The sequence below is a fragment of the Gorilla gorilla genome, chromosome 11, assembly GCF_029281585.2.
Source record: "Gorilla gorilla gorilla isolate KB3781 chromosome 11, NHGRI_mGorGor1-v2.1_pri, whole genome shotgun sequence".
NCBI classification, from domain to species: domain Eukaryota; kingdom Metazoa; phylum Chordata; class Mammalia; order Primates; family Hominidae; genus Gorilla; species Gorilla gorilla.
Genome location: NC_073235.2, coordinates 133,275,598 through 133,302,011, shown reverse-complemented (window position 1 = coordinate 133,302,011; position 26,414 = coordinate 133,275,598). Strand labels below are relative to the sequence as shown.

The 26,414-nt window shown below is 43.3% G+C and overlaps 1 protein-coding gene across 1 annotated transcript; it reads left to right on the top strand.

Moving 5' to 3' along the window:
* Nucleotides 1–1,614: 1,614 nt before the first annotated feature.
* Nucleotides 1,615–13,102, top strand: LOC109025964 (tropomyosin alpha-3 chain-like). Its single transcript, XM_055379721.2, is given in 6 exon segments — nucleotides 1,615–1,692; nucleotides 5,258–5,398; nucleotides 6,060–6,143; nucleotides 6,279–6,443; nucleotides 9,292–9,396; nucleotides 10,104–13,102. A coding segment is annotated over 1 exon segment (1,284 nt). The 5' UTR covers nucleotides 1,615–1,692; nucleotides 5,258–5,398; nucleotides 6,060–6,143; nucleotides 6,279–6,443; nucleotides 9,292–9,396; nucleotides 10,104–10,872; the 3' UTR covers nucleotides 12,157–13,102.
* The last annotated feature ends 13,312 nt before the right edge of the window (nucleotides 13,103–26,414 follow it).

Here is a 26,414-nt window from a genome sequence, read left to right as displayed (position 1 = left end):
ACTTCTCATACCATAGGGGGAAGGTGGGGAGTGTGGGGGCAGTGACTGCTGCGCAGACAACAAAATCACCGTAAGATTTATTCCCACGGCATCCTGGGCAGGATGAGAGCTCAAAAGACAAGAGGAAGGGTTGACTTGTTTTTCTAACGCAGTGGATCAAATATTTAAGAAGTTCTAGAATATTACATGAAAAATAGTAGCCTACACTGAGAACAATGGAAGTATTCTATGCAATTACATTGCCAATCTTTGTTTAACTTTAAAGCTATTATTTTGTATACTTTTACCATTGAATTTTTTAACAGTATTCTCAAGAAGCCTGTATAAACTCGATTCCTATACAGAGAGTTGTGTATCAGGTTCTCTGCCACCTGGAGAAGGTGTTTGATTGTTCAGTTCTGTCAGTCCTGTTCAGCAGGATTAACCTGAAGGAGTATCCTGATTTAATAGAGATTCATAAAAGCTTCAAAAAGGGTAATCAATTCTCTCCCCTGTCTTTTGGGGTCTAGGTCTGCTTTTCATTCTTTCACTTGGTCAGTCGTTCATTTAGCAAGTATTCATGACATGCTTACATGCGGCCAGGGGCGGTGGCTCACGCCTGTAATCCCAGCACTTTGGGAGGCCGAGGCGGGCGGATCACTTGAGGTCGGGAGCCTGACCAACATGGAGAAACTCCATCTCTACTAAAAATACAAAATTAGCCGGGCACGGTGGCACATGCCTGTAATCCCAGCTACTCGGGAGGCTGAGGCAGGAGAATTGCTTGAACCTGGGAGGCGGAGTTTGCAGTGAGCTGAGATCGCGCCATTGCACTCCAGCCTGGGCAACAAAGAGTGAGACTCCTTTAAAAAAAAATAATAAAGAAATGCTTACATGTCCCAGGCCCTGTGCTAGGCGGTGTGAATATAACTAACCTGTGCCCTGGCCTCCCTTCATTGGCAGTCTCTGAGGACCTCGGTCCAGGTGTCTCAGGACATTTCCCAGTGCTGCAATATTTGCTCCCTGATTGTAGACTTCAGAGAGTCCTCCCTTTGTTCCTTGGGTCTGGGCCACCCCTGGGGAAGTCTGTCTAGTTCCTCCACCATGTCCTCTGTCTTTGGGAGCCTCTCATCTTTCCAGACCCAATTTAGCCGAAATTCTGCTGTTTTCTAGCCCCACCTTTAAGGCTGTTGGGTTTCTCTTACCTAGAGGCATCTCTCTAGGATGTTAGCTCTTCTCCTCGGGAAATCCCTTTGTTTCTTCTGTAAGATTTGCACAGTTCACAGAGACATTCCACTTACGGAATTTGTATGGAGATAAGCTTTCACGCCTCTCTGATCATCTTGTTGGATGATTAATTATGGTTTACAATTTTTCTACTGCTCCATCATCCTTAAAACCTGAGAGGCTCATCATCTATAGGATTTCAGTGGTTTTGTGCTGTTATTTTCTTTCTTGGCTGCCTCAGAGGAAGAAACAAGCAACACCAAGTCACAAGCCACTGAGATTCGGAGTGACTGAAGGGCTAGGACTTTCCCACTGAATTGTAAGAACACATGGTGCTTCATTCATGTGGTCATGAGATGGAGTTCCTGGTCACTTGCTTGCAGACCCTAATTAATTCTTTTCTTTGTTCAGTGCTCCCCTTTTCCCAGAAAAGGGATGGAAAAGAGACAACAAAAATGCCCAGCTTTCAACCAAGCTGTAAACAAGGTAATAATGTCTGGATAAAAACTTTGTTTTCTGGTCTACTAAGAAGAAAAGGAGACAGGGAACCGAGGTCTGAGGGAAGACTGCACTGCTGGGGATGGTGGCAGAGCTGGTTGAGGGTCACTTTGTGTTGATTCCAAAGTGACCTGACTCCAGCTGGAATCCAAGAGCACTCTCAAGAGGTGGCAAAAACAGACTTTCCCCCCAATAACCCGGAGGGTAGAATGAGGATCTGAGTGTGAATTACTAGTTTATAGGAGACCTTCAGTGGGAAGCAGTGAAGGGCTAAGAAGGATGTGCCTATGGCCAACAATGTCAAAGAAGATACTCTTGGTGATGCCAGAAGAAGGGGCCAATTTAAACGTGGGCATGTTGTTCAGCAGCAGGAATATTCAAAGAGAAAGTCATACAAAAAGACACAAAGAGGAAGTGACGCATATGCTGAGAAGAGGATGAGGGTATTTTGAGAGAGGGAGGAAGAAGGAGGGGAAATGAAAGACAGTCAAGGACAACAATAAAAATAACCGTATTATGAACAGCTCACTGTGATGGAAAGCCTGCTCCGTGGCAGCTGTGGGTTTAGCGCTCATGGCTGCCTTTGGAGATTAGTATTATTTATGTGCCCATTTTGCAGATTAGGAAACTGAAACCCAGAGGGACAATGTATGGGGTTGCGTAGGTCAGATGAGAAAAGATGAACCCAGAGCCTTTGTTGTTGTGTTTTTTGGGAGGGAAGGAGGTAAAATTCAGATGTTAACCATTTTAAAGTGTGGAATTCAGTGACATTTAGTATATTCACAATGTTGTATGACCTCCTGTCTCCAGTTTCAAAACGGTTTCATCATCCCAAATGGAAACCCTATGCCCATTAACCAATTATCTAATTTCCCTCTGCCCCTAATCCCTGGCAATCAGTAATCTACTTTCCGCCTCTACAAATTTGCCTACTCTGGACAGTTCATGAAAATGGAATCATACAATATGTGGCCTTCTATGTCTGGGCTTCCTTCACTTAATAAGATGTTTCCAGGTTTTTGCCACGTGGTAACATGCGTTAGTATCTCAAGTCCTTTTGATGGCTGAATAATATTCCATCATACATCTCTACCACATTTCGTTTATTCATTCATCAGTTAATGATGGGTTGTTTCTATCTTTCCGCTATTGTGACAGAAGTTACATTCTTCCTGTTACCCAGGGAATCTAATGGAAAAGATAGAAACAGAAACATGAAACAAAAATGGGGAGATACATGCAGAAAAAAAGATCCAGGGAAAAAAGAATACAAAGAGCTGGAAGAAGTGGAGGTGACCCAAACTCTGAGTCCTCATGGAAAGGCCAATGAGAAAGCATGAACAGATGTGGAGAGGGAGGGTATGGTGTAAAAGGGGGTGGGCATGAGGCAACCAGGACTTCGCAGGAACTGAGCTAAGGGCCCTGGGCAGGGTAGCTCTGGGAACAAAGGCAGTTCACTCTGCCATTGCCAGTTACCAGAATGTCTCATGGAGGACACTCAGCAGGGTTGTCTGGCCTAGGCCCTCTCAGCCAAGGGTGCAGTGACCCAGTCCCCCACTCTCAGGGCTGGAGTCTGACTTCAAGAATCAGGCGGGGCTGGGCGTGGGGGCTCACGTCTGTAATCCCAGCACTCTGGGAGGCTGAGGTGGGCAGATCGCTTGAGGCCAGGAGTTCGAGACCAGCCTGGCCGACATGGCGAAAACTCATCTCTACAAAAAAAAATATAAAAATTATCCATGCTTGATGGCACATGCCGGAAGTCCCAGCTACTTGGGAGGCTGAGGCATGAGAATCGCTTGAACCCAGGAGGTGGATGTTGCAGTGAGCTGAGATTGCGCCACTTCACCCTACCCTGGGCGACAGAGTGAGATTCTGTCTCAAAAAAAAAAAAAAAAAAAAAAAAAAGATCAGGCAGCATCTGCCAGTTCCAGATGGTGAAAACTCTCTCTCTCTCTCTATGTATGTATGTATGTATGTATGTATGTATGTATGTATGTATGTATGTGTGTGTGTGTGTGTATATATATATATATATATTTATTTATTTATTTTTTTGAGACGGAGTCCTGCTGTTGCCCAGGCTGGAGTGCAGTGGTGCAATCTCGGCTCACTGCAGGCTCTGCCCCCCGGGGTTCACGCCATTCTCCTGCCTCAGCCTCCCGAGTAGCTGGGACTACTGGCGCCCGCCACCTTGCCTGGCTAATTTTTTGTATTTTTAGTAGAGACGGGGTTTCACCATGTTAGCCAGGATGGTCTTGATCTCCTGACCTCGTGATCTACCCACCTCGGCCTCCCAAAGTGCTGGGATTACAGGTGTGAGCCACTGCGCCCGGCCTCTATATGTATTTTTTAAAGACAGAGCCTCCCTCTGTTGCCCAGGCTGGAGTGCAGTAGCACAGTCATAACTCACTGCAGCCTTGAACTCCTGGCCTGAAGTGATCCTCTCATCTCAGCCTCCCTGTAGCTGAGACCATAGGCATGTACCACCATGCCCAGCTAATTTTTAATTTTTTTGTAGAGATAGGGTCTCACTATATTGCCCAGGCTGGTCTTGAACTCCTGGGCTCAAACGATCCTCCTGCCTCAACCTCCCAAAGTGCTGGGATTACAGGCTTGAGCCACTGCACATGGCTGTGAAGACCCTTTTCAAAGCCTGACCTGGACATGCTCAGATTCCTCATCTTTTGTTGGTGTGTTCCTCTTGATTGTGCTGTGATCCTCTGCTGTTCTTGCGCCATTCTGGAACGTGCTGGGGGTAAGGGAAGAGAGGGTTGCCTCTGTGTTTATGATTGCCCCGAATTTTTAGTGTTTGCATTTGCAGTGTCTCCAAGTTCAGGATTTAAATAATAAGTCCTTATCCTCCAGGTTGCCTGGGAGGACTTCTTCCTCTTACAACCCTTAAGCACACTTGCTACTGGTTCCTGCTGGTGCTGAGCCTGCTCATTTTACCCATGTGTCTGCTTCAGTTTTTCTGCCTGCATCTACTTGAATCTGGCTGCTGCCTTGGTGTTTTGAGCTTACATCCAGTGATGGCCTGTGCTGTGGTGGCTGGAGGGAAATGATGGGCATGTTCCTTCTGTGGGACAGGCTTTCTTCCCTGTTGGGTCCTTCACATAGGACCATAGCACCACTGTGCCTCCCATACAAACCCTCACCCATCATTCCTGGGGCAGGCAGCTAGGAGCTACCTTTCAGGTGCCAGATGGGCCTCTTCAAAAACCCTTCAGTACTTTTGTGCCATAACTAGCTTCTGTTTCTAGATTCTCAGTCATCTTGTTTCTATTTTTCCTAATGTCCCTCATCCTTAGACCATAATGTCCATAACAAATTTTATTTCTTTGTTCAGTGTTTCATGATCACTTTTTCTGAAATGACATAGAAGAAATATAAGAGAACCCTCAGAGCTGTGGAAGGTCATTCTGATGTCATTGATAATCGGGATACATGATCAAAAAGGATATTTGATTAATTTATTAATGCATTTAAATAAAAACTTTAGGTTTTGATTTATGATGTCACAGTGCCATATTTATGAAATCATAATGTCATCTAGGGGCCATCCATTCTGGAACCAGAACAGAAACCTCTGAGCCTGTCTGGGATGTGAAGTCAACATATATAAAGCCAGAATGTTCTATCCTTGGCCCAGGTGATGCTCTTGGAACACAGCAAGCAAACACATGCACCCAAGTAGGTAAGGCTGATGATGGCCAGGTGTTTGCATGGGTGACTAGTGGTAGGCGTCTGTAGCACACACAGAAGGGGGAAGGCAGTGCTGTGTCAAATGCTCAGTGTCTAAGGGGAGACCCCAAGGAGTCCTGAATGACAGTAGAAAGGTAGACCAATGTCCACTGCAGGCAGACATTGACGTAACGGAAAGGTATGTCTTTTAGTTGCTGTGAGGAAGACAGAAAAAGACACGGAGAGACAGAGAACAGGACTGGAGCCTGATATGTAGGTTGGAAGAGATGTAGAAGAAGAGAGTTGGGAAGGGAAAATGGAGAATGAGGAATGCGTTCTCCTGCAGCATTGCTGGAGAGGAGAGAGACAGATGCACCGGGAGACAAGAGAGAAGCTGGCTAAGTCCACGATGCAGAAATGCCTTCCTAGGGCAGAAGCCTGGGGATTGGATCCTGGTGGAAGGCTGAGCAGGAGAGAGAGAGAGAACCAGGTCTGACAAGATGGGAAGAGGCAGAGCAGGGCTTGGCTGGATCTCAGCAGGGGTCCTCGGAGAGGAGCATCACTTCCCCGGGAGCATTTCACTTCCGCTCCCAACCGCAGCGCTCGGTGTGGTCACATCTCCGTCCTTTTCCCAGCCACTGGATCTGGTGTCTCATTTTATGTTCCCTCTTCAGTGCCTAGGGAACTCGAGGCTCTCCAAGTAAAAAAGGAGAGAGGTTCAGAAGAGATGCCCAGCAGACTGCCACATGGTAGACAAGGTACTGCAATTGAATCCCGCCCTTTAAGTGACCGATTACCTGATTAGCTCATGGTGTGGAGGGAGGAAGGGCTTCTCTTCCTCCCCTCCCTCCCCGACAGGAGCCCATTCTCTGGTTGCTTTCAAATTTGTGAAGGAAACAAGCAGGATGAGTCATGTGATGTGCGCAGGCTGCAACACCGTGAGAGGCACTCACTGGCAGGATCCCGAGAGTACATGTCCTAAGTCTTCCAGGCAGGAGAGAGAGGAGAGGCGAACACCTCCCTGGAGCATGGCACCCTGGGTGGAGAAGCTGAGGAGCGTGAGTATAGAAGAGGTGGATGATTGGGCCATAGAATAGCAAGTTTTAGGAGGGAGCCCAGTTTTACCTAAGTGGACATGATGTCTAAGCTTTCCCAGGTTGGTGGAGGATTGACAAGGAAATAATGTTTGTCCTATTTGCTAGAAGTTGCCACAAGATCAGGCAAACAAGGTCTGTGACCATCATATTTGCAGGGAAGAAAGGTCATTGTAGACAACCTTCAGAATGGGGAGGGCAAGGGAAAGGGGCCCTGGGGGTAGAGTTAAAGCCAAAAAAGGAATGGAGGGCCACGACTTTTGAGACAAGGAGAACACACAGGAGGAAAATGCTTGGAAGGGTCAAGGCAGACAGAGGATCAAGGGAAGCCCCAGAAACACAGAGATATGGGGGAGGAAGAAGTAAGAGACATGGCAGAGGAGACATAAACTGAAAACTCAAATGAGGGACAGTGAGAAAAATCATACGGAGAGAGAAACATGAGGTCAATGTAAATACCAGGAACAGAGAAAGTGAGGGAGAGGCACGAAGAAGCCAGGAAGTGAGAGTGAGTGTAAAGAGCAAATAAAAAATTGGTGGGGGTCGGTGTGGCAGCGAGAGAGGAGACACATTCTTTCATGAAACCACATCCTCATCCTTTTCCCCTTCCTCCTCCTCTTCCAGAGTTCCCTTTTTGGTAAAGTGGCCATTACTGTCAAGTTTTCTCAAGCAAGAAATTCAGGAATCTTGCCAGGCACAGTGGCTCACACCTATAATCCCAGCACTTTGGAACGCTGAGGCAGGCAGATCACCTGAGGCTGGGAGTTCGAGACCAGCCTGACCAACATGGAGAAATCCTGTCTCTACTAAAAATACAAAAATTAGCCGGGCATGGTGGTGCACGCCTGTAATCCCAGCTACTCAGGAGGCTGAGGCAGGAGAATCGCTTGAACCTGGGAGGCGGAGATTGTGGTGAGGGGAGATCGCACCATAGCACTCCAGCCTGGGCAACAAGAGCGAAACTCTGTCTCAAAAAAAAAAAGAGAAAAACTCAGGAATCCTCCTGAGTTCTTCCCTCCCTCAACCCCCATGCCCCATCAGCCATCGAGCCCGGTGCACTGTACCTGGTGGCATTTGCCACCTGATCATTTTTCTCTATCTCTGATGCTATGATGCTAATCAGATCTCTGATAACTCTCCCATGAACTTCAGCTGCTATATCGTAGCAAAGTTCAGGTATGTTTGTGCTGTCTTCCTACCTAACCTCCAATGACTGGCATGAAGACACCTGGGTTTAAGTTGATCCCTTTGCTAGACTTCCAAAGCTGGGCAACGAGGGCCTTTCCTATTTCTCCAGCCTCTATTCTCTCACTCCAAGAAGTCACGCTGGCTTCTTTTAGTTACTCAAATTACTTTGCCCAAGGTGTCTTCCATCAGGGTCTGTTTTCTTGGCCTCTATCCTTCTCATCTTCTCCCTAATCTGGCTACCTCCTGCTCACGTGATATTTCTTCCCATAAGCCTCTTCCTGTCTCTTGGACAGGCCTGTCTGTTCCAGAGCACTTCTTGCTTGCTGTGAGATAAAACTCCTGCCTCGTTGTGATCGTGTGCTTAGCATGCTCTCTCTCTGGACCACAGCTGCTTGTTCTCGCTGTGTCCTTCCAACCTAGCATGACAGTGTCTGGCACATAATAAAGAGCACACTTCATATTGTCAGGAAATGAAAGTATTCATATTTCTGTGCCCTAAAAACTGGACATATATTTTGGCAAACATGACATCACTGATGTATTTGTATGGAAAGCTTCACAAAAATAGTTCTAAGAATTATATTTATTTATTTATTTTTAATTATTTATTTTTGAGATGGAGTCTTGCTCTGTCATCCATGCTGAAGGGCGAGTGCAGTGGTGTGATCTCGGCTCACTGCAACCTCTGCTTCCTGGGCTCAAGCAATTCTACTGCCTCAGCCTCCTAAGTAGCTGGGATTACAGGCATGCACCACTATGCCCCGCAAGTTTTGTATTTTTAGTAGAGATGGAGTTTTGCCACGTTGGCCAGGCTGGTTCAAACTCCCTACCTTGGGTGATCTGCCTGCCTTGGCCTCCCAAAGTGCTGGGATAACAGGTGTGAGCCACCACACCCAGCCTAAGAATTATATTTATATGTACATGTACACGTAATAAGCTACTTTTGTGGAAATAAGTATAAGAATTAAGTTAAGAACTTAAGGTCTTTATTTATTTATCTTTTAATTAATTAATTAATTTTTTTGAGAGGGAGTCTCACTCTGTTGCCCAGGCTGGAGTACAGTGGCACAATCTCGGCTCACTGCAAGTTCCGCCTCCCAGGTTCATGCAATTCTCCTGCCTCAGCCTCCCAAGTAGCTGGGACTATAGGCGCCCACCACCACGCCCAGCTAATTTGTTGTATTTTTAGTAGAGGCGGGGTTTCACTGTGTTAGCTAGGATGGTCTCAATCTCCTGACGTCGTGATCCACCCGCCTTGGCCTCCCAAAGTGCTGGGATTACGGGCATGGGCCACTGTGCCTGGCCCTTAAGGTCTTTATTAATGATTAAGTTAATTAAGTGAAGATCACAAAATTCGGCCAAGACAATTATCAGTTAGTAAATAAGAATGACAGGTAAAGGGAAAAGAGAAAAACAAAATAGAGTTCAAGGTAAAAAGATAAACACAGAGAGAAAGACAGAAAGTAAGAAACATATCTGGAGTGAGGCAGTATGAAAGAAGGTGAAATTTAGTGACAGAGTGATCCTCTGAAGTCAAGTGGGTAGAGAGAGAGGAAGAGGGGTACCACAAGGCTTTTTTGAGGGAGAAAGATGAAAATTCTTCAAGGATCACTATTTGTTCTAGGGGCAAAGCTATCCAGGTCCAAAAATTGGGTGCAACCTAGTTTTGTGCTCCCAGAAGACATCCAGATGGCAAGGAAGGCGTGTAACCAAGCCCCTGAAATAATTGGTAAGGCTGGTGGAGGGTGTAATAATCGGTAAGGCTGATGCGGTGACACTGTGTGAGTCACAGCAGAAGTGACAGGCTGGGTGTGTGGTCAGAGTCCCACGTGGTGGCCCAGGGAGCCCAGATGAATGCTGGGAGACGTGGATTCTGGTGTTTAGTTCAGGGAGCTTCTGCACGACAGAGGAAAGTTGGTGGGGAAATGGAAAAGTACAGAGACACCTGGGAGAGGGAGAAGTGGCTTAGAGGAGACGTGGAGGGCAGGTATGTAATGCAAGAAAGCCAGGCAAGAGTGAGAGAGGTGCAAGGAGGCAAAAGAGGCAGAAACAGAAAACGCCAGAGAGAGGACATACGGAGATTGAGAAACAAAGAGGGAGAAGCTGCAAGAAAGAAGCAGGAGTGGAGAAATGGACAGAGACAATGGGAAGGGAAAGAAGAGAGAGAAGGTAAGGAAATGGAGAGCAAGACACGCAAAGCTGGCCACTGTGGCCATTTGCCCCCAGCCTGAGGGTCTAGTTTCAGTGCCTGGAGCACCAGGACCCTGCGGCTCAGCATTCCGCAGGAGCACTGCAACTGTGCTGGGCAGGGACATTCCTACCTGCAAGTCACACAAGCTCCTGGGTCTTTTTTAGTGTCCCTAATTGTGCGTTTCCTGCGGTGTTGGCTCCTGCATCCCACACTGAGACCCTAAAGGATTTTGTTCCTTCGTGCAGCGATCAGCAGTGAAGACTCTGATTCCTGTGAGGGTGAAGAGCCCCTGGAAGCCTCCAGCTCAGCATCAATGCCCAGGCCTGGTGAGAAGGGCAAAGACCATTCGTGCGGGGCTCCAGGACCTCAGACGTCTGAGTTTAGAGTGTCTGCTTCCTAATGCATTTCAACTGGAGTGCACTCCATAGCCATGATCCAGTTATCCCTGGTGCTCTTTTTGTGCCCTCACCTCACCTGGCACTTTGGGAAATGGGAGAGGCAACCTTCATTGTATATGTGTGCTCTGGTATTGACATTAGGTTAGAAAGAAGCTAGCGTATTTCTGTTGCTTTTCCCTTTCACATTGGTCTGGTTTGAATTTGTGTCCCCACCCAAATCTCATGTGGAACTGTAATCCCCAAGGTTGGAGGAGGGGCCTGGCGGGAGGTGATTGACTCATGGGGGTTGACTCCTCTCTTGCTGTTCTTATGATAGTGAGTGAGCTCTCATGAAATCTGGTTGTTTACAAGTGTGTGGCACTTCCCCCTTCACACACTCTCTCCTGCCTCACCATGTGATGATGTGCCTGCTTCTCCTTCACCTTCCGCCATGATTGTAAGTTCCTAGAGGCCTCCCCAGCCATGCTTCCTGTACAGCCTATGGAACTATGAGTTAATTAAACCTCTTTTCTTCATAAATTACCTAGTCTCAGGTAGTTCTTTATAGCAATGCAAGAGCAGACTAATACAGGAAATTGGTACTGGGAGAGGGGCATTGCTATAAAGATACCTGAAAATGTGGAAGCAACTTTGGAACTGGGTAATGGGCAGAGATTGGAACAGTTTGGAGAGCTTAGAAGAAGACAGGAAGATGAGAGAAAGTTTGGAACATGCTAGAGACTTGTTAAATTGTTGTGACCAAAATGCTGATCATCATATGGACAGTGAAGTCCAGGCTGAGGTGGTCTCAGAAGGAGATGAGGAACTTATTGGGAAATGGAGTAAAGGTCACTCTTGCTATGCTTTAGCAAAGAGACTGGTGGCATTGTGCCCCTGTTCTAGGAATCTATGGAACTTTGAACTTGAGAGAGGTGATTTAGGGCGTCTGGTGGAAGAAATTTCTAAGGAGCAAAGCATTCAATATGTGATCTGGCTGCTCCTAACAGCATACTGCCATATGTGTGAGCAAAAAGATGATCTGAAATGGGAACTTATATTTAAAAGGGAAGCAGAGCATAAAAGTTTGGAAATTTTGCAGCCTGACCATGTGGTAGAAAAGAAAAACCCGGGCGGAGGCAGGAACCAGAGCGCGAGCAGTAGCTCGGTGGGCACCATGGCTGAGATCACCACCATTGAGGCGGTGAAGTGCAAGATCCAGGTTCTGCAGCAGCAGGCAGATGATGCAGAGGAGCGAGCTGAGCACCTCCAGTGAGAAGTTGAGGGAGAAAGGCAGGCCCGGGAACAGGCTGAGGCTGAGGTGGCCTCCTTGAACTGTAGGATCCAGCTGGTTGAAGAAGAGCTGGACCGTGCTCAGGAGCGCCTGGCCACTGCCCTGCAAAAGCTGGAAGAAGCGGAAAAAGCTGCTGATGAGAGTGACAGAGGTATGAAGGTTATTGAAAATCGGGCCTTAAAAGATGAAGAAAAGATGGAACTCCAGGAAATCCAACTCCAAGAAGCTAAGCACATTGCAGAAGAGCCAGATAGGAAGTATGAAGAGGTGGCTCATAAGTTGGTGATCGTTGAAGGAGACTTGGAAGGCACTGAGGAACGAGCTGAGCTGGGAGAGTCCCGTTGCCAAGAGATGGATGAGCAGATTAGACTGATGGACCAGAACCTGAAGTGTCTGAGTGCTGCTGAAGAAAAGTACTCTGAAAAAGAAGACAAATATGAGAAAGAGATCAAGATTCTTACTGATAAACTCAAGGAGGCAGAGACCCGTGCTGAGTTTGCTGAGAGATCGGTAGCCAAGCTGGAAAAGACAATTGATGACTTGGAAGATAAACTGAAACGCACCAAAGAGGAGCACCTCTGTACACAAAGGATGCTGGACCAGACTCTGCTTGACCTGAATGAGATGTAGAACGCCCCAGTCCCACCCTGCTGCTGCTCCTCCCTCTGACCCAGACTCCGCCTGAGGCCAGCCTGCTGGAAGCTGACCTTAAACTGAGGGCTGATCTTTAACTGGAAGGCTGCTTTCTCCTTTTGCCGCCCCCTCCTTCCCTGTGTCTTTTTCACCAAACTGTCTCTGCCTCTTCTCGGAGAATCCAGCTGGGCTAGAGGCTGAGCACCTTTGGAAACAACATTTAAGGGAATGTGAGCACAATGCATAATGTCTTTAAAAAGCATGTTGTGATGTACACATTTTGTAATTACCTTTTTTGTTGTTTTGTAGCAACCATTTGTAAAACATTCCAAATAATTCCACAGCCCTGAAGCAGCAATCGAATCCCTTTCTCACTTTTGGAAGGTGACTTTTCACCTTAATGCATATTCCCCTCTCCATAGAGGAGAGGAAAAGGTATAGGCCTGCCTTACTGAGAGCCAAACAGAGCCCAGGGAGACTCCACTATGGGAAACCTCATTGCTCTGTACAAAGTACTAGCTAAACCAGAAAGGTGATTCCAGGAGGAGCTAGCCAAACGACAACAAAAACAAGAAATGTGCTGTTCAAGTTTTCAGCTTTAAGATATCTTTGGATAATGTTATTTCTATTTTTTATTTTCTTCATTAGAAGTGACCAAATTAAGATGGTAAGACCTCTGAGACCAAAATTTTGTCCCATCTCTACCCCCTCCCACCTGCTTACAGAATGGATCATGTCCCCCTTATGTTGAGGTGACCACTTAATTGCTTTCCTGCCTCCTTGAAAGAAAGAAAGAAGATTGTGTTTTTGCCACTGATTTAGCCATGTGAAACTCATCTCATTACCCTTTTCTGGGTTTGAAGCTGCTGTCTCTAGAAGTGCCATCTCATTGTGCTTTGTATCAGTCAGTGCTGGAGAAATCTTGAATAGCTTATGTACAAAACTTTTTAAATTTTATATTATTTTGAAACTTTGCTTCTTTGGGTTTGTGGCACCCTGGCCACCCCATCTGGCTGTAACAGCCTCTGCAGTCCACGGGCTGGCAGTTTGTTGATCTTTTAAAGTTTCTTTCCCTACCTAGTCCCCATTTTCTGGTAAGGTTTCTAGGAGGTCTGTTAGGTGTACATCCCGCAGCTTATTGGCTTAAGATGTACTCTCCTTGTATGTGGTCTCTTTCGGGCCCATTGGGAGAAAGAGAAATCAATAGTGCAACTGTTTTGATACTGAATATTGACAAGTTTCTTTTTGAAATAAAGAACCAGTCCCTCCAAAAAAAAAAAAAAAAGAAAGAAAAAGAAAAGAAAAACCCATTTTCTGCAGAGGATTTCAAGTTGGCTGCAGAAATTTGCATAAGTAAAGAGGAGCCAAATGTTGATAGCTGAGATAATAGGGAAAATGCCTTGAAGGCATTTCAGAGACCTTTGCGGTAGTCCCTCCCATCACAGGCCTGGAGGCCTAAGAGGGAAGAATGGTTCTGTGGGCCAAGTCCAGGGCCCCACTGCACTTTGCAGCCTTGGGACATGGCACCTTGCATTGCCACTGCTCCAACTCCAGCTGTGGCTAAAAGGGGCCAAGGTACTGTTCAGGGCATTGCTTCAGAGGGTACAAGCCCCAAGCCTTGGCAGCTTCCATGTGATATTAAGCCTGTGGGTACACAGAGTGCAAAAGCTGAGTCTTGGGTGCCTCTGCCCAGATCTCAGAGGATGTATGGGAAATCTGGATGTCCAGGCAGAAGTCTGCTTTAGGGGGCAGAGCCCTTATGGAGAACCTCTACTAGGGCAGTGCAGAGGGGAATATGGGGTTGGAGCTCCCACACAGAGTTCCCACTGGGGCACTGCCTAGTGCAGCTGTGAGAGGAAGGCCACCAACCTCCAGACCCCAGAATAGTAGATCCACTGACAGCTTGCATTGTGCACATGGAGAAACCACAGGCACCCAATATCAGCCTATGAAAGCAGCGGAGGGTGTTGTACTCTGCAGAACCACAAGGGTGGAGCTGTCCAAGGCCTTGGGAGCCCACCCCTTGTATCAGTGTGGCCTGAATGTGAGACATACAGTCAAAGGAGATTATAGGTTTGAGACTGAATGACTGCCCTGCTGGGTTTCAGACTTGCATGGGATCATAGTCTCTTTGTTTTTGCCAACTTCTCCCATTTGGAATGGGAGCATTTACCCAATGCCTGTACCCCCATTGTATCTTGAAAATAACTAACTTGTTTTTGATTTTACAGGTTCATAGGCTGAAGGATCTTGCCTTGTCTCATGAGAATTTGGACTATGGACTTTTGTGTTAATGCTGAAATGAGTTTAAACCGGGGGACTGTTGACTATTGAGAAGGGATAATTGTATTTTGCAATGTGAGAAGGACATGAGATTTGGGAGGGGCCAGGGAGGAATTATATGGTTTGGATTTGTGTTCCTGCCCAAATCTCATGTTGAATTGTAATCCCCAGCATTGGAGGGGATGCCTGGAGGAAGGTGATTGGATCATGGGGGAGGACAACCCCCTTGGTGTTCTCATGATAATGAGTGAGTTCTCATGAGATTTGGTTTTTTAAAAGTGTGTAGAACTTCCCCCTTCACTCTTTCTCTCCTGCTTTACCATGGTAAAATGTACTTGCTTTCCCTTTGCCGTCTTCCATGATTGTAAGTTTCCTGAGGCTTCTTGGATATGCCTTCTTTATAGCCTGTGGAACTGTAAGTCAATTAGACCGCTTTTCTTCATAAATTACCCAGTCTCAGGTAGTCCTTTATAGCAATGCGAGAACAGACTAATACACAGGTGATCAGGCCTACTGTGGTATACTTTAAAAAATACATAGTTGATCTTTGTCCCCAGTTCCTGGCACGAAGTCCCTAAAACTCTTGGAAATTCCAGAATGATGGGTGTCTTATAAGTACCAACCACATGATTGGAAGATTAGAATTTTCAACCCCAAACCTTGATGTCTAGGGAGAAGAGAAGGGCAGAAGATCGAGGTCAATTGCCAGTGGCAAGGGATTTAATCAATCATGCCTACATAATGAAACCTTGATAAAAACCCCTGAACAACAGGGTTCAGGGAGCTTCTGAATTGGCGAATACATTTATGTGTTGGAGGTGGGGTTGAGGCTCACCTGGAGAGGGCATGAAAGCTCTGTCCCTCCTTCCACACCTTGCACTGTATTTGGTTCTTCCTGAGGTTTTATTTTTTTCCATGCAAGAAAACTTTGACTAACATTTTGAGCAGGTTCAACTGTTTACTGAAACTGGTAATTTCCAAACTTAAGTTGGGGCACAAATGGCTATAGTGCAGAGTAATGCCATCACTGGGCACTGCGAATGCGAGAGTGAAGAATAAACGTGGTTCACTTGAAGTCAGGAGTTCGAGACCAGCCTATCCAACATCATGAAACCCCATCTCTACCAAAAAAAAAAAAAAAACCAGCTGTGGTGATACACGCCCATAATCCCAGCTACTCAGGAGGCTGGGGATGCCTTCTGTATCTGGGATCTTGGCCTTCACATTTTTCATTTTTCATGGTGTCCCTGTCTCCACCTCTAGGTTGATGGTCTTACCGATCAAGGTCCTCATGAACATTTTCATTTTGACCTGTGAGTGGATATGAGGATGCTATGAATTGCCAGTCACATCCAGCCACCAGAACACCTCCACACACTCACTCAACAAAGCCAGTCATCCCTCAGTTGTGTTCTTTATAAGAACACAACTTTATAATCACAAGTAGAATACTTTCTGAGTTCTGTGAGTCATTATAAGGAATTACCCAACCTGAGGGAAGTCCTGTGAACCCCTAAAGTTGTAGTCTTCTCCACAGAAATGTGGGTGGCCTGGTCACCCCATTCATGATTGTTATCTACAGTACGGCAGTCTTGTGGGACTGACATCTTAGCCTGTGGGGTCAATGCCAACTCTGGGTAGTGTCAGAGTTGGCACTGACCCCAACTTTCAGAGATTAGGGTAGGCTATGTTATATTAAATAGACCCTGAACATTTGTAATGGGTAAAATAAATAAATTGAATTGTTGGATACTCAGTTGGTTTCAGAGAAGTTAAAGAACTGATTGGTTTTGGAAGAATGTGTTTGTTGTTGGAAAAGACACCATACATTTGGTGTCAGAAAAAAACACATACCTATTCATATTGAGGTCCTTCCTTTATGTATAGATTTCCACCCCAAACAACCCTCATCATCTAAAGATCACAAAAAAGTAATTTTTGGGCCAGGTGCTGTGGCTCACGCCTGTAATCCCAGCACTTTGGGAGGCCGAGGTGGGCAGATCACAAGGTCAGGATATGGAGACCATCCTCGCTAACATGGTGAAACCCCGTCTCTACTAAAAATACAAAAAAATTAGCCGGGCATGGTAGCCGGTGCCTGTAGTCCCAGCTACTCGGGAGGCTGAGGCAGGAGAATGGCATGAACCTGGGAGGCGGAGCTTGCAGTGAGCCGAGATCATGCCACTGCGCTCCAGCCTGGGTGACAGAGCGAGACTCCATCTCAAAAAAAAACAAAAATAAAAAGTAATTTTTGATTGCTTGATACATAATAATGTCATCAAAAATTTGAAAAGACCTAAAAGATCCAAACAATAGTCTTTCTGACAGGTGTTGTTCAGCATACCATTGGCTTATCTACAAACTTTTTTCAAAACAATTTTGGAAATAACATCTTTTTGTGTCTTTACAACATTCATAATGGGTAGGCAGGATAACTGTCATTATCCTTGTTTTATAGATACAGAAACATAAGCACATAAATGTTTAAAGATCTTTTACAAAGTTACATGGAGAATTGAGGGCAGAGGTAGCACCAGAAATATACATGCCTGAGTCTCAGTTCAGCGGGTGTCTGTTTTCTTCAGAAAGAAGGGAGGGAAATAGTAATCAAACATGTTTGCAGTGTTAATTGTTTCAGGATTTATAACTTTATTTTAAATTTACTATTATTTTTTATTTTTTTTTTAGACGGAGTTTCACTCTTGTTGCCCAGGCTGGAGTGCAGTGGTGCAATCTTGGCTCCCTGCAACCTCTGCCTCCAGGGTTCAAGTGATTCTCCTGTCTCGGCCTCCTGAGCAGCTGGGATTACAGGTGCCTGCCATCACACCTGGCTAATTTTTGTATTTTTAGTAGAGATTGGGTTTCACCACGTTGGCCAGGCTGGTTTTGAACTCCTCACCTCAGGTGATCCACCCACATCAGCCTCCCAAAGTGCAAGGATTACAGGTATGAGCCACCGTGCCCAGCTGATTTATAACTTTATTAACCAGCAACTGTTTCTCTTCCATGGATTTTATGAACAAAATTAATTTGGAAATACATACTAGGTATGATGTCAAACAAGGTAAGTCAATGTAAAAATGTACATGTTTTTCTTACAAAAGACTCATTTTAATTGTTTGCTACATTTTTGATAAGTAAAAAAAGCATTTTTTAAATGGGAGTTTCCACCATGTTTTTTTGTTTTTGTTTTTGTTTTGAGACAGGTCTTCTCTGTCACCCAGGCTGGAGTGCTGTAGTGCGAACATGGCTCACTGCAGCCTTGACCTTCTGGGCTCAAGTGATCCTCCCATCTCAGCCTCCTAAATAGCTGGGACCGAAGGTGCACAACACCATACCCAGCTAATTTTTCAAATTTTTGTAGATATGGGGTCTTGCTATTCTGCCCAGGCTGGTCTGAAACTTCGGGGCTCAAGCTATCCTCCCACCTTAGCCTCCCAAAGTGTTGGGATTATAGGCCTGAGCCACTGCCCCTGGACTTTACCATCTATTTTAACAGGTGTAGAATGTCTTAAATACTAGAAGTTAAGTGTTTAACCTTTACCATCTATTTTTAACAGGTGTAGAATGTCTTAAACACTAGAAGTCTATTCGTTACATATGAAAACCATTCAAATAGGTTTTATTCTGGGTTAAGGGAGGTTGAGTTGGAATGGGGGCAAGGAGGGAGGAGGAGAGATCCCCGTACCCGTTCAGGGATCCATCTTCAAACATTTCCCCAGGCAAGAAACAGAGGCAGAAGAAATGTGTGTGATTTTTGACAGCAAGTTTCCTTAACAAGTAAGAAAGCAGTGTTCATTCAAAAAAGAGGATTCTGGGTAAACATATTTGATACAAAAATAAAAAGAGGGCTTGTTATGACTTTTTTTTTTTTTGCTGTGCAGCGTTTTGTTTTCTGAAACCCCCACAGTGGGGGGTTGTGACTTTATATAGCTGAAGAAATTTTTTTTTTGAGATGGATTCTCACTCTGTAGCCCAGGCTGGAGTGCAGTGGTGCCATCTCGGCTCACTGCAACCTCTGCCTCCTGGGTCCTGGTCCGAGCAACTCTCCTGCCTCAGCCTCCTGAGTACCTGGGATTACAGGCATGTGCCAGCATGCCAGCTAATTTTTGTGTTTTTAGTAGAGACGGGGTTTCACCATGTTGGCCAAGCTGGTCTTGAACTCCTGACCTCGTGATCTGCCTGCCTCAGCCTCCCAAAGTGCTGGGATTACAGGCATGAGCCACAGCGCCTGGCTTAGCTGCAGCAAGTTCTTAGGAGAAATATTGTTTCCTGTTAACTTTGCAACTGACTTTGTATCTATTAATCCAGTCTCATAAATAACAGCGCAGATTTTTACTTTATATTTTCTCATTTTACTTTTTATGTGTCATTGAACACATGGTGGTTTATCAAAAGGTTTTGCAAAAAACTCTGATTTTAACTTTACAACAATCATGAAATGTAAGCAGAATGAATTACTGATTGCCCTGTTTTATACATGACAAAACCAAAGCCCACAGGTGCTTAAGGTGACTTTTCCCTTGTCTTTTTACAATGCCAAATAGGGAATTAAAGGAAGAGCTGGAATTACCACCTTTGATTGCTAGAATTCATTTTTATAGCTGTCATTTTCCTTGGAAAGGTAGAGATACACAGAGAGAAATGATCATCCCATGATTTTGTTTCTGTTTTCCTCTCATTGCTTTATAGTTAACTGGTTACTGGGGAGAAATCTCTGAAAATACATGTTAGGAAAAGAAGTATGTCCGAATCAGAATTCTTGGTACACAAATGAACATAAAAAAATTTCTATGAAACATTAAATCTGATTGTGAAATCATTCACAAGTAAAACAAAAAATTCTGAAGAGTCCAGATTAATCTTTTTTGTTAGTTAGGGTACGCTATGTTATATTAAATAGACCCTGAACTTTTGTAATTGCTAAACTAAATAGAAATTAATTCTTGCTTTGTGGACAATCTACAGCGTTCCGGGTCATGAGTGGAGTTGCGGGGGCTTTGGGAGAGAGGCTAGGGGACTGTGACCCCCATAGTCATTCAGACACCTAGGATGCTGGAGGCTCTGCCATTTTTAACATTTTAACAGTTATCTTCCAAGATGTTCCACGGTAAGAAAAAGAATAAGAGTCAGAAGAGATGTGTAGACAAGTAGGAAGGGTAAGTAGCAGAATGGCAGTGAGGTGTAGGAACATGGCAAGCGGGTTGACAAAGCAGAACTGCCTGTGGTAGGTAAAATTTTCTCTGTCTCTGGCAACAGTGCTGCTGCCACATTAACCTCTGCTGGTGAGATGCGTCTGAGAGTCACACCAGGGTGGTGTCAGGTGGGCCTGGTCCTACTCCTGAGTTCCTGGAGCTCCCCGGGTGCCCCTAGTCTTGTTATGTGATTTCCCTTTCTGTTGGCTCACTGGGCACCACTAAAACCTCCAAGGGGTTTTATTTCTGTTTGGAGTTCAGTAGGGCTTACTCTGCAAGTGACTAATAGAGTAATAGGAAACCTCTAGCTCAGCACCAAGAAGTGGCCCAGGCAAGGAAGATGCCAAATGGCCACAAACAGGGCTTGAAATTAGAACTACTGTTTCCCGATTAAGTTTACTCTGATTGCAATTCATATTCTCTGGGTATCTTAGTTTTTTTTTTTTTTTTCCCCTGCTGCTATAAAAGAATACCCGAGACTAGGTAATTTATAAAGAAAAGAAATTTATTTCTTAATTCTGGAGGCCAGGAAGTCCAATATCAAGGTGCTGGCATCTGGTGAGCGTCTTCTTGCTATGTCATTCTGTGGTGGAAGGCGGAAGGGGAAGAGAATGTGAAAGAGAAAGGGGAAGTGAGCAGAAACTGTGCTATTATCAGGAACTCATTCTCAAGATAAATAACCTGCTCCCAGGATAACGGAATTAATCCATTCATTAAAAACAGAGCCTCGTGACCTAATTACTTCTTAAAGGTCCCAGTTCTCAACACTGTTGCATTGGGATTAAGTTTCCAACACGTGAACTTTGGTGAACACAGTCAAACCATAGCACTAGGTGTTTGGGGAAAATAATGATAAACAATAAATAACTTTAAACTCATGTTAACAGAATGATTTCTATTGTCATTTAGTCACAACCTTGAAAAGGTCTCAAAAGACAGCTGAAATTACTATCTAGAATTTACAGAAATGTTTTAGATGAATCACTTTCAGACAGATACAATAGTTTTGATACATGTCATTATATAATAATTTTAATAATAATTTTTAAATTTGTTTTGCCTTGTAAAAAACACATTTTTTATTGAAGTATAACATGCTTACTAAAAAGGGTACAAACCATAAGCCTACAGAATAATTATCACACAATGAACATACCCATGCTACCACTACAGAAATCAAGATAGAAACCGATCACCCCAGAAACCACTCTGTGACCCCTCCCAACCACCAGACTCCCCCTCCTTTCCAAAGACAAAAACACGATCCTGATTCCCAACAATAGAAGCCTGCCACGATGTGGATGAATCTCACAAATGTTAAGTTCAAGTGAAAGAAGTCAGACATAGAAGATTACTTTTTATAAATTCCACTTATATATTGAAATATACCACAGTGTTTTTACCCATTCTACTGTTGATAGACCTTTGGATTAATTTCAGTACTGAGGTATTATGAATAGTATTATTATGAATATTTGCAAACATGCCTGCATTCCTGTTGACTATGTATGCCTGAGTGAAATTGCTGAATTAGAGAGTATATGCATGCCCAACTTTAAAAGATTATGCCAGTTTTCCAGTGTGATTGCACCAACTGACACTACCACTATCAGTTTATAGAAGTTCCAATTTTTTCATATCCTTGCCAACATTTGGTATTGGCAATTTATTATTTTTTTTTAGCCAATTTAGGTGTGTAGTGATATTTCACTGTGATTTGAATTTGCATTTCCCTAATTGCTAATGAGAGAGCACTTTCGTGTGTTTAGACTGACCTTTGGAATATCTACTTTTGTGAAGTGCCTATTCAAGTATCTTTACTTCTGGGATTCACTGCATTTCTTATATTGAAGTATAAGGGTCCTTTAGATACTCTGAATATGAGCCCTTGTTTGGATAAATAGGTTTCAAAAATCTTTGTCTACTCTTCGGTTTGCATTTTCATGATCTTAGTGGTATCTTTGGGTGAAGGAAATTTTTTAATTTTAGTGTAGTCCAGTATATAAATTATTTCCTTTAGGGTTAAGTGCTTTTTGCATTCTGTTTAAGAAATCTGGCCAGGTGTGATGGCTCACAGCTACAATCCCAGCACTTTGGGAGGCCGAGGCGGGCAGATCACCCGAGGTCAAGAATTCAAGACCAGTCTGGCCAATGTGGCAAAACCCTGTCCCTACTCAAAATACAAAAATTAGCCAGGTGTGGAGGTGCACACCTGTAATCCCAGCTACTTGGGAGGCTGAGGCATGAGAATTGCTTGAACCTGGGAGGCAGAGGCTGCAGTGAGCTGAGATCGTGCCACTGCACTCCAGCCTGGGCAACAGAGAAGACTCCATCTCAAAAAAAAAAAAAAATCTTTCCCTACCCACCCAGAGTTTATGAAGATATTATTTTAGGTTATCTTCTCAAAATGCTATTGTTTTATCTTTTACATTTTTATCTAAAATCCACCAGTAATTGCTTGGTGTGGATTAGAGGGCCTGGATTTCTTTTTCTTCAAGATTTATTAGATGTAGGTATCCAAGTAAATGAATATTGTCTTTGCCACACAGTTTTGCCATGTCACCTTTGTAGTAAATCAACCGCCCAAATAGGCATGAGTCTTTTCTTTCAACTGGCTTATTTTTCTATCTTTGAGACAATACCATTTAATTAGAGTAGCTTTATTTAAATCTTGATATCTTGTAGTGAAGTCCTTTAGTTGTGTTCACCTTTTTCAAATTGTCTGGGTTATTTCCAGTTCTTTGTGTTCCAATATTACATGTTAGAATCAACAGGTCAATTTCCACAAAAATGCTGCTGATGTTTAAAATGGAAACAACATGGGTTGTTTCTGTAGATCATTTTGAGGAGAATGGACAATATTCATCTTCCAATCCCTGAACATAATATATCCTTCCATTTACTCAGGTATTCTTTAATGTTTCTCGACAATGTTCTAGAACTTTCTGTATAGATTTTTACACATCATTTATTAGATTTGTTTTCCTATATTCTTTTCAGTAGTATGGTAAATGTATATTTCAACACTTCATGTAGTAACTGTTTTTGGTTTGTAAAATGCATTTCATTTTTGTAACTTGACACAGATCTAGAAAACCTGCCAAACAACTTATTAATTTTAGTGATTTACTGATAGGTTCTTTTGGATTTTCAGTGTATTCAATTTCACCATCTGTGAAAAATAAGTTTCATATCTTTGTTTTCGATTCTTTACCATATATTTCTTTTCTTTGAGTTTCTGCACCAGCAAAGACCTCCAGTACGATGCTGAATAAAAGGGGTAATAGGAGCACTTTCTCTTGGTCTCAACTTGCTTGAGCACTTTGTCTTGGTCTCAAGCAGTCATCAGAAAGCTTTCAACTTTCCATCATTGAATGTGAAGTATGCTGTAGGTATTTTTTTTTTTTTTGGGGGGATGGAGTCTCGCTCTGTCACCCAGGCTGGAGTGCAGTGGCGCGGTCTCAGTTCACTGCAAGCTCCATCTCCTGAGTTCAAGTGATTCTCCTGCCTCAGCCTCCTGAGTGGCTAGGATTACAGGTGTCATCACGCCCAGCTAATTTTTCTATTTTTAGTAGAGAAGGGGTTTCACCATGTTAGGCTGGTCTCAAACTCCTGATCTCGTGATCTGCCTGCCTCGGCTTCCCAAAGTGCTGGGATTACAGGCATGAGCCACCGTGCCTGGCCATGCTGTAAGTATTTTATGGATGCCCTCTACTAAATTAGGGAAGTGTCCTTCAATTCCTAGTTTGCTAAGTTTTTCTTAATCATGAATGGATATTGATTTTTTTTTTTCCAGACAGAGTCTCACTCTGTCACCCAGGCTAGAGTGCAGTGACACCATCATGGCTCACTGCAACCTCGGCCTCCCAGGCTCAGGTGATCCTCCCGCCTCAGCCTCCTGAGTTGCAGGAACCACAGGTGTGCACCACCAATCCCAGCTAATTTTTTCTTTGTATTTTTTGTAGAGATGGGGTTTCATCATGTTGCCCAGGCTGGTCTCAAACTCCTAGACTCAAATGATCCACCTGCCTCTGCCTCCCAAAATGCTGGGAGTATAGGTGTGAGTCACCGTGCCCATCTTGATTTTTATTGAATGTTTTTCTGGACCTATGAACATGATCAAATTGCTTTTTTCCTGTAATCTGTTAATGCATTTTATTACATTTATTTATTTATTTTTGAGACAAGGTCTTGCTCTGTTGCTCAGGCTGGAGTGCAGTGGCATGATCTCAGCTGATTGCAACCTCCGCCTCCTGGGCTCAGGTGATCCTCCTACCTCAGCCTCCTGAGTAGCTGGGACTACAGGTGCATGCCACCACACTTGGCTAATTTTTGTATTTTTAGTAGAGATGGAGTTTCACCATGTTGGCCAGGCTGGTCTGGAACTTCTGACCTCAAGTGATTGGCCTGCCTTAGCCTCCCAAAGTGCTGGGATTACAGACGTAAGCCACTGCACCTGGCCCACTGATTGATTTTTGAATGTTCAACCAATCTTGCATTTCTGAAATAAACCTAGCTTGGTAATAAGAATTATACTTTTTAATATGTAACTGGCTTTATTTTTTATGTTGGGGAGTTTTACAACTGTATTCATGAGAGATTCTTGTTTGAAATCATTAGGTTCTTGTTTTGCCCTCCTCAGAGTTTGGAATTATGGTTATACTGGTCTCACAAAATAATCAGTAGTTATTTCTTCTGTTTCTATTCTATGGAAGTGGTTGATAAAATTTGGTGTATTATCTTCCTTAAATGCTTGGTAAATACATCACTTAAGCCATCTGGCCTGAAAATTTTATTGAAGAGAGGTTTTAAATTATACATTCAATTTTTTAATAGTTACAGAACAATTACAGAAAAAGTAGAAAAAAATTATATTTTTGCATTTGCCTATATTGTAAATTGTGTTTTTAATTTAAACTTTCCAATTGTTTGGCATAAAGCTGATCATAGTATCCTGAGATATTTTAATGTCTTTAGAATATGTATTGACATATTCTTTTTCCCCCTAATATTTGTTCTTGTGACCCTTGTCTTAAAAAAAGTCTAGTCTTATTAGGAGCTTGTTAATTTTATAGCTGTTTCAAAGAGCTAACTTTACACTTTAACTTGCTGATCCCCTTTCTTGAATGCTTGTTTTCTATATCAGTTTCTTTCTTAACTTTTTTCATATCTCTTCCTTTGGATGCTTAGATCATTGATTTTTAGCTTTTCTTTTTTTTTTTTTTCTCAGACCTTGCAGGGATGGATCTTCTTTTCTAACAAATGCATTTAAGGCTATAATTTTTCCTTCTTAAGTTTTGCTTTTGGTGAATCTCATAAGTTTTGATATGTCATATTTTTACTATCATTCAGAAATTGTTTTCTGAATTCAATTATAATTTTTTCTTTGATCTGTGAGGTGTTTATTGGTTTATTTCTTAATTTCCATTTACATGGGGAATTTTCTTCTTGTTATTGATTTTTAGTTTTGTTTCTTATTGTCAGAGGATGTACTTGGCACAATTTTAGTTTTTTGAAATTTGAGACTTACTATATGTCCCAACATTTATCATTTTTATGTGTTCCATGTGTGCTTAAAAAGAATGCACATTTGAAGTTGTTGGGTATGTTGTTTTATCTATGTCAATTAAATCAAGTTTGTTAATCACATGGTTCAGATTTTCTACATCCTTACTGATTTTTTGCTTGTGCCATCAGCGACTGAGGTGAGTTACAAGCTTCTACTTTGGTAGTGGATTTGTCTATTTCTCCTTTTAATCTTGTCAATCTTTGCTTTATATATTTTGTGGCTTTTCTGTTAGGTACCAATAAATGTAGAATTATCTTTTGTGTGTGTTGAATTTCTTATCATTATGTAATGTCCCTCTTTATCCCTAATGATGTTTTTTGCTTAAAAGTCTACACCAGTGTAGAAAAAAATTTTTTTTTCTTTACTCTCTCAGGTTTAATGCCTGGGACCTATAAATTAAACTGACAAAAGGCAGATTAACAGGAGAAAAAGCACAGAAATTTTATTTAATGTTAATATTTTTACATGGCAAAGGAAACATCATAGCAAGAAATAAAAACCCCAAAGAAAAGAATTGACTGGAGGCTTATATACTATTTTAACACAGAGCAATAACTTGTGGAGATGTAACAATACAAAGGAAAAAAGGATTTGGGCAAAGAGTGGTAAATTATGGGAAAGTGACTAAGAAATATATGGAGAAAACTAATGGGAGATAAGGGTTATTTTAGTGAGGTTTGTTTGTATAGATTCATCATGGCTTCAACTCCTTGACTCTGGTGATAAGAATGTTCTATTCCTGGTACAGGGATGGCACTTTTCTTAGGCATAAAGGTGTAAGGAAGAGACCCCTTTCTGCATCTGCTGTTTCTCAATTGCCTTCAGCTCAAAATAATCAACATGGCAAAGTGGCATATTATGGGGTGATATGTTCTGTTACCATTCACCGGCTTTATATTTTTTTGAGATGACTTAGTGTTTGCATATCTTATTCCATCTTTTTATTTTTAACTTATATGTCTTCGTATATTCAATCATGTCTCTTGCAAGCAGCCTATAGGTTTTCTTTAATCCAGTATGACAATGTTTGCCTTTTCTTTGTCTGTTTTTGAGACGGAGTCTTGCTCTGTCACCCAGGCTGGAGTGCAGTGGCATGATCTCGGCTCACTGCAACCTCCACCTCCTGGGTTCAAGCAATTCTCATGCCTTGACCTCCCGAGTAGCTGGGACTACAGGCACACGCCACCATGCCTAGCTAATTTTTTTGT